The sequence below is a fragment of the Hyperolius riggenbachi genome, chromosome 6, assembly GCF_040937935.1.
Source record: "Hyperolius riggenbachi isolate aHypRig1 chromosome 6, aHypRig1.pri, whole genome shotgun sequence".
NCBI classification, from domain to species: domain Eukaryota; kingdom Metazoa; phylum Chordata; class Amphibia; order Anura; family Hyperoliidae; genus Hyperolius; species Hyperolius riggenbachi.
This window is the reverse complement of record NC_090651.1, coordinates 21,611,301-21,625,432: the sequence shown is the minus strand read 5'-3', so window position 1 is coordinate 21,625,432 and position 14,132 is coordinate 21,611,301. Positions and strand designations below refer to the sequence as shown.

At 46.0% G+C, this 14,132-nt stretch overlaps 1 protein-coding gene across 1 annotated transcript in view; it reads right to left on the bottom strand.

Moving 5' to 3' along the window:
• Nucleotides 1-14,132, bottom strand: part of SCP2 (sterol carrier protein 2) — a 97,607-nt gene that overhangs the window by 64,054 nt on the left and 19,421 nt on the right. The window contains exons 5-7 of the mRNA XM_068238983.1: nucleotides 12,951-13,015; nucleotides 5,376-5,502; nucleotides 1,994-2,057 (exon numbers count right to left, since the gene is read on the bottom strand). Of these exons, the coding sequence (XP_068095084.1) occupies nucleotides 1,994-2,057; nucleotides 5,376-5,502; nucleotides 12,951-13,015 (256 nt within the window). The remainder of the gene's footprint in view (nucleotides 1-1,993; nucleotides 2,058-5,375; nucleotides 5,503-12,950; nucleotides 13,016-14,132) is intronic.

Sequence of the window (14,132 nt, the reverse complement as noted above, 5' to 3'; positions counted from 1 at the left end):
CAATCAGCGGCCGGGGATCGCCGCCATGTGACAGAGGACATCCTGTCACAGGCTGCACAGGACGGATAGCGTCCTGTGCAGCCCAGATCACCAGGGGGGACAGGTAGGAGAGGGAGGAGGGAATTCCGCAGCGGAGGGGGGCTTTGAGGCCCCCCCCCGCAACATGCCAGCTGGCAGGAGCGATCAGACCCCCCCATGCACATCATCCCCATAGGGGGGAAAAAGGGGTGGGGTGATCTGATCGCTCTGCCTGCACCGTGATCTGTGCTGGGGGCTGCAGAGCCCACCCAGCACAGATCACAAAAAATAGCGCTGGTCCTTAAGGGGGGGTAAAGGCTGGGTCCTCAAGTGGTTAAACAATACCAGTGGCCTGCCAGTCCTGCTGATAGTTCTGGTCAGTAGTGTCTGAATCACACACCTGAAACGATCATGCATTAAATCAGGTCAGTAAACATTGGACCTGCATGCTTGTTCAGGGTGTAAGGCTAAAAGTATGAGAGGCAGTGGATCAGAAGGACAACCAGGAAATGTCAGCCTCCATATGTCTCTCACCTCGGGTTCCCTTTTAAAAGGTCGCCTGAAGTGAAAGAGTAATGAAAGCTGCCATATTTATTTCCTTTTAAACAATGCACATTGCCTGGCTGTCCTGCTGATCTGCTGCCTCTATTACTTTTTGCCAAAGAGACTGAACAAGCATGCAGTCTGACTGCACTAGTCGCAGACTTGTTTTAGGTGTGTGTTCCAGGCGCTACTGATGCATGAAAGATCAGCAGGGCTGCCAGGCAACTGGTATTGTTTAAAAGCAAATAAATATGGCAGCCTCCATATCCCTTTCACTTCAGGTGTCCTTTAAAGAGACTCTGTAACAAATCTTTCAGCCCTAATTCTTCTATCCTATAAGTTCCTATGCCTGTTCTAATGTGCTCTGGGTTACTGCAGCCTTTCCTAATTGCACTGTCTCTTTAATAATTATCTTATCTCCTTTCCTCTGTCGTGTCTGTCGGGCTAAGGCTTGAATGTGTGGAATGTGCAGGGATGCTTGTGATTGGATAGAAGCGATACACACCCTCTGCAGGCCCCCTGCACACTCTGTATGACTCACACACTCTGTTTATGTGAGCCTATCACAAGCTGGTTAGTTTATTTGTAAACACTGCCTAAAACTGTTAATTACAAGCCAGGACTGCAGCAGAGAGTGGCAGAAACAGCACAGAGGGGCACAGGAGAAAATAAGGAATAGAATGGTATGTTTTTTAGTGTAAGAATATTAGAGTACAGATTCTCTTTAAGCCTGTATGGATATATCCTCAATGGTTGTATCCATTTAAAAAGTTTAGATACCAAGGCATCACTTCCCATTTGCACTAGTCAGGGCAATTGCTATTAGAATCTGTCTTGGTTGATTTGCGTTGGGTTTTTATGGAATCTGAAAATGGAAACAGTCCAAAAGAGGTTCTACAAGGTTACAAAAGCCACATCATGGATTGAGTAGTCTCGTTACTGCCCCAATGAGATGCTAAGGGTTCCACCACACAGGCAGATTTATTGCAAATTGTATAAGCCTTGGAATTAGGCCAATTGCATGCACTGTTGACTTTGATTGGCCCGATTCCGAGCTGGGAATGATTTGCCTCTCATTGATTGCACACACCACCAGTGCTACACAGTCTGTGTGCTGCTTTAGCTTGAAGTGCAACTCCAGTCTCAGATCTGATTATAATGTCGGATGAGGAGACAGCACAGAGAATGTCAAAAAGGAGTCTTCTACAGCTAAAAATCCTAAAAACAGTTCCCAGACGTTGGTAGCTTCCACTCCTGTGATCAGAAATCCTCAGTTGATTGTAGCTCCACCCCCTTCCCCACAGGGAAGGCCATGTAATGGCGAAGTGCTGACGCCCAAATGAATGGAGGGGAATGTAGTGTTACCACTCCCTGCCCAGAACATGGATATCTCATACAATCTGCATAGACTGAACCCCAGAAGTCCACTTACGGGTTGTTTACGGAATGCTTGTGGTTCTTCCAAGCAATCTTCGCAAAATGTTCCGGCTTTGTTCCTATTTGGGAAGAAAAAGATAACGTTTGTCAGGTGAGATGGAGGCATATCACTAGGGGCGGGGAACTCTGCCTAAGTATGTTTGTTGATTTGAAGGGGTGGGGGCTCTGCCTAATTATGATTGGTAATGCCCCCCTATGTTTGGGGACCACTTTATCCACCACTACAGTATATCTATGTCCTCTGTGACTTCATCTAAGCCACGAGGACGTAGATATAAGTCTTGTAGCAGAAGCTGTGCTGTGCACAATGGGGCATTGCTCCTGTGCACACCTCTGGCACTATCTGCTGCAGCACTAATTGGTGAAAGGGAATATATGTTCCCTGAACCAGTGAGATTGATTTTTACCATTAAAAATATTTGTTTTTTCTATGTTTCGTCTTTTCCCCATGAAAATGCACAGAAAACAAAATTGTTCTAGGGAAAACATGCCATACAAAGTCTAGTTTGGCTTGAAAAAAATGGATATATATTTAATTTAGGTGTCACAAATAGGGATAAAGTTATTGTTGATAAAGGACCGGTTCAGATAGACGTCTTCCAGCATCCAGTTCTGCGGCGTCTCGTCCAGGGGATTGCGCTGGCTTTCGGCGGCGATCGGTGGTGTCCCGTCGCGATTGGTGTTTTTTGTCCCTGCAGGGGGACATGAAGACGTGGCGGCTTCCAGGGTCGCCTAAAACTACGGGGAAAATCGGGATCGGACAGTAAACAGCCGATATAAACGCTCCTATTCACTTGAATGGGAGCGTTGTATCAGACGCAGGCGGTAATCGCCACCAAGTGTCCTTGTGAACCGGCCCATAGGGACATAGCTAAAATGTCACAACTGCTCTGGTCCATAATGAGGAAACAAGGTCTAGATGCAAAATGGGGGCACTCTTTGTTTGGATAATTTTTTTGGGGTGGTGTTTTTTGGGGTGGTTTTCTTTTTTCCATCAACAGCACGTACTGAATTGCAGTTACCCTTTCCAACTGCCAAAATAATGTGTAAGCAAATAGGGATGCTGCCCGGCATCTCTGAATAAATAATTCCAGAGAGTACCTTTGTAAAGAATAAAGAAAACCTTGAGAATCCCCCATAAGGAATTGGACTAGTCCAAAACTAGTAAGATTTGTATTGCCTACTGTAAATGACAGGAACATAGGGAAAAGGTAATTTACAGTGCATTTTACTCAAGGAAAAATGTACTTCGTATACACATGTATTTCAAATTTGTCAATTTTTCACTATAGGGGTCCTTTAATCTACTTATTATCTCTTCTACATAACACCTTTGAAACACCCAACAGGCGAAATAGTTAAATAAGGCAAACACATAAATATCAAATCAAACTTTAAGATGAACTTTAACCAAGGATTGAACTTTACCCCAATCAGTAGCTGATACCCCCTTTCCCATGAGAAATCTTTACCTTTTCTCAAATAGATGTTTGGGGTGGGGGAGGGTGGGGGTTGTCTGTATGCCTGATATTGTGGTGAAACCCCTCCCACAGGGTGATGTCAGGAGTTTCCTGTCTGTACAGGCCTGAGCCCACTGATGCAGCTTTGTCCGCTTTTCAGTTAAAGTGAGTGGTTACCAATTTAAAAATAAAAAAGTCAGATACTCACCTGAGGAGAGGGAAGGCTCGGTCCTAATGAGCCTTCCCTCTCCTCTCCCGGTCCCCGGTCCCGCACAGGATCCCCCTTGGCAGTAGTCGACCAGTTCGGTCAAATACTGCCACTTCCGCATGCCGAAGAGAGCTTTCGGAAGCCTTCGGGAGCACTCGGGCTCCCGATGACGCGGCCGCTCCATACTACGCATGCGCGAGCGCCCTCTATGAAGCACTCGCACGTACGTAGTATGGAGCGGCCCGTCTTCGGAAGCCTGAGTGCTCCCGAAGACCTCCGAAGTCCCTGCGGCGGCGGACGCGAACGGGGGAGCCAGCGCAGCACCGAGGGCCCCGGGAGAGGAGAGGGAAGGCTCATTAGGACCGAGCCTTCCCTCTCCTTAGGTGAGTATCTGACTTTTTTTATTTTTAAACTAGTACCCATTGGCTTTAACACATCGTTACAGATGCTGAAAAGTGGACAGAAGAGGACACAACTGCGTCAGTGGGCTCAAACCCACCTTGTTGCATTGTGGAAAATAATGACTTTTTCCAACTGCCAAGCAAGCAAGATCTCCCTCTGTGCACAGAACTCTCAGTAACAAACATTCCGTACAGATCACCTGGCGGAACTAAAGAGGTCACCACCACCAGTGATACATTCCAGAATGTAAATCAGGGAGAGGAAAGATTTTACAATGGAGAAACACTGACTAAATCATCTATAAATGAATATTGTAAACAATATGCAATTTTATTCATTATGCTATTTTCACTACAGTTCCTCAAGTTTTTTCATGAAAAGCTCACATTAGGCAACCTTTTTTTATTTCGGAAAATGCTGAAAAGTTATTGTATATAACTATATGAGGAACAGACAAGGAGGGGTAATTAATGAGTTATAGGGAAAGGTCCTGTAGCCCAGAGTTTAGGGCCCGTTCACACTTGGGGACCCAAAAGCACCTAGTAATTGCTCTTGCGGTTTCGCGTTGCTCTGTTCCACGATGTTACGGCGATTGCATTTAGGGATTGTCATTCCAGTGAATGAGTATCGGGACGCAGTCACCGGCAATAAGTGCAAATGCGCTGCAGTGAGAGTGATCCCATCCAATTACTCGTGTAGCACAAGTGCAGCGGCGCCCGGAGGGTGAATGTGGCCCTCAGTGCTTCTGTGCTGAAAAAGATAAAAACAGGCCACAGGGTTTAATATCCTATTCACGTGTCCACTCAGAGCAGGATGATTCACCAGGCAACCTAGGCAGGCGCTTGGGGCCTAGCGCGTGTCAAGGGGCCCACCTGTCACCTTCTCTGACCTCTCCCCACTTCAGCTTATCAAAAGGACAACAAGGGGGCAACAAACGTACTACCTCGCCTAGGGCTGCATTATATATGAATCAATCTCGGTGTCCATTCAACATCTTCCAATGGATTGCAGTTTTCTCCCCAGAATTCTTTTCCAGCCGGGTGGTATGAAAAAGTAGCCGGGTGGGGCGAGATGAGAGAATGCAGGGCTGGTGCTTCTCTGCTTACAGCAGAGGAGGAGGTGAGCAGATAACAGCCGGGTGGTCACCAAAAATAGCTGGGTGGAGCACCCGGCTAAAAGAGCCTGGGGAGAATACTGGATTGGCAGTAAATGGAGATCACAAAACCTTCAGCCTTATAGGAGGTGTCTGCAGCTCTTGTAGTCTAGCAGTGCCTATGAAAAGCCTTCATCGCACATAGTATAGTTACCATATCTCTCCATATGTTCATTGCCAGCTCTCCCGAACAACTGAGGAGCCATCGGGGCCGGTTCCAGGCCATATCTGTTCATTACAACCTCCACATGTTTATCCATCGGGTTGGTGCGGTCAGTGAACTGAGGACAGAGAGGAAGACTATGTTACTGGAGGAGCAAGGCTGTAGGCATTACCTAAAGACTGCATTACTGGAGAAACAAGTCTGTAGGCATTACCTGAAGACTACATTACTGGAGGAACAAGTCTGTAGGCATTACCTGAAGACTACATTACTGGAGGAACAAGTCTGTAGGCATTACCTGAAGACTACATTACTGGAGGAACAAGTCTCTAGACATTACCTGAAGACTACATTACTGGAGGAACAAGTCGGTAGGCATTACCTGAAGACTACATTACTGGAGGAACAAGGCTGTAGGCATTACCTGAAGACTGCATTACTGGAGAAACAAGTCTGTAGGCATTACCTGAAGACTACATTACTGGAGGAACAAGTCGGTAGGCATTACCTGAAGACTGCATTACTGGAGGGACAAGTCTGTAGGCATTACCTGAAGACTACATTACTGGAGGAACAAGTCTCTAGACATTACCTGAAGACTACATTACTGGAGAAACAAGTCTGTACGCATTACCTGAAGACTACATTACTGGAGGAACAAGTCTGTAGGCATTACCTGAAGACTACATTACTGGAGGAACAAGGCTGTAGGCATTACCTGAAGACTACATTACTGGAGAAACAAGGCTGTAGGCATTACCTGAAGACTACATTACTGAAGAAACAAGTCTATAGGCATTACCTGAAGACTAGATAACTGGAGGAACAAGTCTGTAGGCATTACCTGAAGACTACATTACTGAAGAAACAAGTCTATAGGCATTACCTGAAGACTACATTACTGGAGGAACAAGGCTGTAGGCATTACCTGAAGACTACATTACTGGAGAAACAAGTCTGTACGCATTACCTGAAGACTACATTACTGGAGGAACAAGTCTGTAGGCATTACCTGAAGACTACATTACTGGAGGAACAAGTCTGTAGGCATTACCTGAAGACTACATTACTGGAGGAGCAAGTCTGTAGGCATTACCTGAAGACTACATTACTGGAGGAGCAAGGCTGTAGGCATTACCTGAAGACTACATTACTGGAGGAGCAAGTCTGTAGGCATTACCTGAAGACTACATTACTGGAGGAACAAGGCTGTAGGAATTACCTGAAGACTGCATTACTGGAGGAACAAGTCTGAAGACTACATTACTGGAGGAACAAGGCTGTACGCATTACCTGAAGACTACATTACTGGAGGAACAAGTCTGTAGGCATTACCTGAAAACTACATTACTGGAGGAACAAGTCTGTAGGCATTACCTGAAGACTACATTACTGGAGGAACAAGTCTGTAGGCATTATCTGAAGACTACATTACTAGAGAAACAAGTCTGTAGGCATTACCTGAAGACTACATTACTGGAGGAACAAGTCTGTAGGCATTACCTGAAGACTACATTACTGGAGGAGCAAGTCTGTAGGCATTACCTGAAGACTGCATTACTGGAGGAACAAGTCTGAAGACTACATTACTGGAGGAACAAGGCTGTACGCATTACCTGAAGACTACATTACTGGAGGAACAAGTCTGTAGGCATTACCTGAAAACTACATTACTGGAGGAACAAGTCTGTAGGCATTACCTGAAGACTACATTACTGGAGGAACAAGTCTGTAGGCATTACCTGAAGACTACATTACTGGAGGGACAAGTCTGTAGGCATTACCTGAAGACTACATTACTGGAGGAACAAGGCTGTAGGTATTACCTGAAGACTACATTACTAGAGAAACAAGTCTGTAGGCATTACCTGAAGACTACATTACTGGAGAAACAAGTCTGTAGGCATTACCTGAAGACTACATTACTAGAGAAACAAGTCTGTAGGCATTACCTGAAGACTGCATTACTGGAGGAACAAGTCTGAAGACTACATTACTGGAGGAACAAGGCTGTAGGCATTACCTGAAGACTACATTAGTGGAGGAACAAGTCTGTAGGCATTACCTGAAGACTGCATTACTGGAGGAACAAGTCTGTAGGCATTACCTGAAAACTACATTACTGGAGGAACAAGTCTGTAGGTATTACCTGAAGACTACATTACTGGAGGAACAAGTCTGTAGGCATTACCTGAAGACTACATTACTGGAGGAACAAGGCTGTAGGTATTACCTGAAGACTACATTACTAGAGAAACAAGTCTGTAGGCATTACCTGAAGACTACATTACTGGAGAAACAAGTCTGTAGGCATTACCTGAAGACTACATTACTAGAGAAACAAGTCTGTAGGCATTACCTGAAGACTGCATTACTGGAGGGACAAGTCTGTAGGCATTACCTGAAGACTACATTACTGGAGGAACAAGTCTGTAGGCATTACCTGAAAACTACATTACTGGAGGAACAAGTCTGTAGGCATTACCTGAAGACTACATTAGTGGAGGAACAAGTCTGTAGGCATTACCTGAAGACTACATTACTAGAGAAACAAGTCTGTAGGCATTACCTGAAGACTACATTACTGGAGGAACAAGTCTGTAGGCATTACCTGAAAACTACATTACTGGAGGAACAAGTCTGTAGGTATTACCTGAAGACTACATTACTGGAGGAACAAGTCTGTAGGCATTACCTGAAGACTACATTACTGGAGGAACAAGTCTGTAGGCATTACCTGAAGACTACATTACTGGAGGAACAAGTCTGTAGGTATTACCTGAAAACTACATTACTGGAGGAACAAGTCTGTAGGCATTACCTGAAAACTACATTACTGGAGGAACAAGTCTGTAGGTATTACCTGAAGACTACATTACTGGAGGAACAAGTCGGTAGGCATTACCTGAAGACTACATTACTAGAGGAACAAGTCTGTAGGCATTACCTAAAGACTACATTACTGGAGGAACAAGTCTGTAGGCATTACCTGAAGACTACATTACTGGAGGAACAAGGCTGTAGGCATTACCTGAAGACTACATTACTGGAGGAACAAGGCTGTAGGCATTACCTGAAGACTACATTACTGGAGGAACAAGTCTGTAGGTATTACCTGAAGACTACATTACTGGAGGAACAAGTCTGTAGGAATTACCTGAAGACTACATTACTGGAGGAACAAGTCTGTAGGTATTACCTGAAGACTACATTACTGAAGAAACAAGTCTATAGGCATTACCTGAAGACTACATTACTGGAGGAACAAGGCTGTAGGCATTACCTGAAGACTACATTACTGGAGGAACAAGTCTGTAGGTATTACCTGAAGACTACATTACTGGAGGAACAAGTCTGTAGGTATTACCTGAAGACTACATTACTGAAGAAACAAGTCTATAGGCATTACCTGAAGACTACATTACTGGAGGAACAAGTCTGTAGACATTACCTGAAGACTACATTACTGGAGGAACAAGTCTGTAGGTATTACCTGAAGACTACATTACTGAAGAAACAAGTCTATAGGCATTACCTGAAGACTACATTACTGGAGGAACAAGTCTGTAGGTATTACCTGAAGACTACATTACTGGAGGAACAAGTCTGTAGGAATTACCTGAAGACTACATTACTGGAGGAACAAGGCTGTAGGCATTACCTGAAGACTACATTACTGGAGGAACAAGGCTGTAGGAATTACCTGAAGACTACATTACTGGAGGAACAAGTCTGTAGGCATTACCTGAAGACTACATTACTGGAGGAACAAGTCTGTAGGTATTACCTGAAAACTACATTACTGGAGGAACAAGTCTGTAGGTATTACCTGTACCAAGGACATAGCTAAACACAAAAGAGGGCTCATAGAGATCCCAATATACTGCAGTATGTTGTGATATCAATACAATTCGTATAAAAGGTGCACAGTAGCAAGAAAAAGTAAAGGTAGCCATACACTGGTCGATTTGCCATCAAATTCGACCAACAGATAGATCCCTCTCTGATCGAATCCTATCAGAGAGGGATCGTATGGCTGCCTTTACTGCAAACAGATTGTGAATCGATTTCAGCCTGAAACTGATCACAATCTGTGGAGCTGCTGCTTCTGCCGCTCCCCCTGCATATATTACCTGTTCCGGCCGGCGCGAGTCCCTGCTGTCTTCTTCTCTGCTCCGGCTACTGAACTTCCTGTCCAGGGGAAGTTTAAACAGTAGAGGGCGCTCTACTGTTTAAACTTCCTGCCGGGACAGGAAGTTCTGTGTAGCTCTGGAGCCCGACGCGGGGATGAAACGGTCTGGAGCCCAAAGCGGAGAAGAAGACCAGGGGACTCGCGCCGGCTGGAGCAGGTAATGTATTACCGCTGTATTGCGCTGGTCGTCGGGCATTCGAACGCTGCTAACGACGCACTCCAGTCCCGCCGGCGACCGAGAATCTTCTGCACGGATGGGTCAAAGGGAACGATCGATTTCGGACAGAAATCGATCATTCTGTCAGCGTTGACTTGCACAAAGCTGGAAAGGGTTATAAAAGTATCTCCAAGAGCCTTGCAGTTCATCAGTCCTCGGTAAGACAAATTGTCTATAAATGGAGAAAGTTCAGCACTGCTGCTACTCTCCCTAGGAGTGGCTGTCCTGTAAAGATGACTGCAAGAGCACAGTGCAGAATGCTCAATGAGGGGAAGAAGAATCCTAGAGTGTCAGCTAAATATGTAAAATACTAAAACAAGAATGGAGTTCATGGCAGGATGCCACAGAGGAGGCCACTGCTGTCCAAAAAAAACATTGCTGCACATTTAAAGTTTGCAAAAGAGCACCTGGATGTTCCACAGCAGTACTGGCAAAATATTCTGTGGACAGATAGATGAGTTGTTTGGAAGAAACACATAACACTTTGTGTGGAGAAAAAGAGGAATGGCATACCAACATCAAAAACCACATCCCAACTGTGAAGTATGGTGGTGGGGGCATCCCGATTTGGGGCTGCTTTGCTGCGTCAGGACCTGGATGGATTGCTATCATCGAAGGACAAATTCATTCCAAAGTTTATCAAGACATTTTGCAGGAGATCTTAAAGAGAGCCTGTAACAAAAAAAAAAGTTCCCCTTGGGGGTACTCACCTCAGGAGGGGGAAGCCTCAGGATCCCAATGAGGCTTCCTCTGCCCCGATAGCTGCAGACAATCCAGCGCTGGCTCCCCCGGAGTGTTCCAGAATCCACCCTCGACAAGGCTGACAAGAGCTGATTTAATTTAACTTTCCTGGCTCCAGCGGGGGCGCTGTTGCGGCTTTCCGCATGGAGATAGGCGAAAATAGCCGATCTCCGGTGGATCCACTCTACTGCGCAGGCGTCTTGAGCCTGCGCAGTACAGCGGCCCGAAAGCGAATGGCTATTTCCGCCTATCTCTGAGTCGGAGAGCCGATACTGCGTCTGCTCTGGAGCCGTTAAGGAAGGACAGGACGGGGGAAGCCTCAATAGGATCCGGAGGCTTCCCCCACCCGAGGTGAGTATCCTCCAGGGGAGGATTTTTTTGTTACAGGTTTTGTTTAAGGCCGTCTGTCCACCAGCTGAAGCTCAGCAGAAGAGGGGTGTTGCAACAGGTCAACGACCCAAAGCATAGAAGTAAATCAACAACAGAATGGCTTAAACAGAAGAATTATGCCTTCTGGAGTGTCTACTTGGAGGAGGTAAGTCCACCGCTACCTCCTCTTTTTAAATGGTTTTTTAATGAATCTTATCCTATTTTCGCACAAACCTCAGTATAAGGACATAGCTGTACCTCATACGTAGGTAATGGTCAATAGGGTGCAAGCAATTCCAAATGAATGCAGGATTATGCCAATTCTCTATGCAAATTTATGTAGCTTGAAAGTGAACCAATCAAAGTTTTCCTTGATCCTTTTTAAAACTGCATAATTATGCATAATGTTGCACAAACTCTGAATTATTTGCATCTCATTGACCATCCCTTTTCATAATCATTATAGTGTCTCTTGATTGAGGTGCTCAATAACAGTAAAAGTCACTTCCCAGTACATATATATAAAACTGTCCTTGGTAAACTGAAAACAATAAAACAAAATCTGTATGGTTCTTTCAGCTTCAGACCAGACAATGTACAATAAACACCCAGCAGCATAAGCAAGGAGCTATGGGCCCCAGAGAAAGTTTTTTGCATTAGGTCTCTAACAATTGCTATGCAGCACAAAGACCTTCTAAGAACAGAAGCATTGTTCGAGAGGTGTAAGCAGGGGAGGGGAAAGCTGTTGTGTCAAAGAGGTGTAAGCAGGGGAGGGGACAGGTGCAGCATCAGAGGGGTGTAAGCAGGGGAGGGGACAGGTGCAGTGTCAGAGAGGTGTAAGCAGGGGAGGGGACAGGTGCAGCGTCAGAGAGGTGTAAGCAGGGGAGGGGGACAGGTGCAGTGTCAGAGAGGTATAAGCAGGGGAGGGGACAGGTGCAGTGTAAGAGAGGTGTAAGCAGGGGAGGGGACAGATTCAGTGTCAGAGAGGTGTAAGCAGGGGAGGGGACAGATTCAGTGTCAGAGAGGTGTAAGCAGGGGAGGGGACAGGTGCAGTGTCAGAGAGGTGTAAGCAGGGGAGGGGACAGGTGCAGCATCAGAGAGGTGTAAGCAGGGGAGGGGACAGGTGCAGCATCAGAGGGGTGTAAGCAGGGGAGGAGACAGGTGCAGTGTCAGAGAGGTGTAAGCAGGGGAGGGGGACAGGTGCAGTGTCAGAGAGGTATAAGCAGGGGAGGGGACAGGTGCAGTGTAAGAGAGGTGTAAGCAGGGGAGGGGACAGATTCAGTGTCAGAGAGGTGTAAGCAGGGGAGGGGACAGATTCAGTGTCAGAGAGGTGTAAGCAGGGGAGGGGACAGGTGCAGCATCAGAGAGGTGTAAGCAGGGGAGGGGACAGGTGCAGCATCAGAGAGGTATAAGCAGGGGAGTGGACAGTTGCAGTGTCAGAGAGGTATAAGCAGGGGAGGGGACAGGTGCAGTGTAAGAGAGGTGTAAGCAGGGGAGGGGACAGATGCAGTGTCAGAGAGGTGTAAGCAGGGGAGGGGATAGCTACAGTGTCAGAGAAGTATAAGCAGAGGAGGGGACAGCTGCAGCATCAGAGAGGTGTAAGCAGGGGACGGGACAGCTGCAGCGTCAGAGGTATAAGCAGGGGAGGGGACAGCTGCAGCATCAGTGAGGTGTAAGTAGGAGAGGGGACAGGTGCAGTGTAAGAGAGGTATAAGCAGGGGAGGGGACGGGTGCAGTGTAAGAGGTGTAAGCAGGGGAGGGGACAGTTGCAGTGTCAGAGAGGTGTAAGCAGGGGAGGGAACAGGTGCAGTGTAAGAGGTGTAAGTAGGGGAGAGGATAGCTGCATGGTCAGAGAGGTGTAAGCAGGGGAGGGGAACAGTTTGTTACAGGGAGAGATTTCTTTAAATTTTTCCAACTAATATGTGGGCGGGGACTGGTATGGCACACCTCCCTGCTGACTCACAGATAGAAATGTATGCAACTTGGAACATAATCAATCAAAATCTTTGCTTTACTTCAAGCTCAGTGCTAACTGGTTGGTGCTAACCTTGGAGGACAGAGATCCCCTCTCCATCTTCTCGAAGCCAAGAGCCAAAACGCAGTCCGCCAGCGCTGCAGAAAACACAGACATAAACCTGCATGAGCCAATTTTCGCCAACACAAAACAAAGAGGCCCTGTCTCCCAAAACTCAGATCATCGGGTGACAACTGCACACACAGGAACTCATTACACATCACTGCCACACACAAAACTGAACAACAAACATAGCAAACAGAGGAGGACAGGGAAAGGTCAGGCATCAGCAAGCTTTCTGTTGGTGCAAACCTGAGGTGACATGTGAAAAGATAAACATAGGTACATATTGTACTAGCCCTACTAAGAAATTGTCTCTGTTCAGTTTTCTTTTTAAATTGTGAGAGTAAATTAAGCAAATGTTTTTGTATGCAAATGAAGCGGTCGAACAGCAGTTGAATACAATGGGAAGCTCTCCTGAAATGGAAATAAAATCCAAAACACATATCTGGCAGACCAAATAATTCTAATAACAGGAGAGAGCTCAAAAGCATATTTGTTTATTTTTGCTGGGAACTGAATGAACCAGAATTTAAGCCACACTGACATGGCTTCTGTGCACACCACATAATTAATTTAACACCTGAAAGAGCAAATAAGCTGTTGAGATGCCAGGGATATTCTATATAACATTCTTTCTGCATAAAATGAATTAACGTTTTTGAGTTTATTTTCAGCTCATGTTTGCTTTTAGTGAATCTATTACAAAAGAAATATATAGGCCCTTCTGCTGCCGACCTTCCTGTAATAGCAGAGCTGGCACAAGGTCCTTCAGCACCCAAGGCTGAGACACCAAAGTGCGCCCCTCCATCCCTCCCACCCAGCCATCACTCACTGATTGCTACTAGACTAAGAGGTGCTCCAGGGCCCCAAACCTCCCCAATACCTTAATCTCTAGTTATCTGACTTGCAGTCACTGCCATGTATTCCCTTTTCCTATTTCTTTCTGCTTCAAACACAATTGGGAATGACAACTGAATGAATTGTGCGCTCCCTCCTACACTGCGCCCTGAGGCTGGAGCCTCTCCAGCCTCTGCCTCGGCCCGGCCCTGTGTAATAGCATGAGTTATGCTGATCCTCTGCTTATAACACTATGCATCCTTACCTAGATTAAGAAAAACAAAAGTTTGCTTTCTTAAAACAGAAAGAATTTAG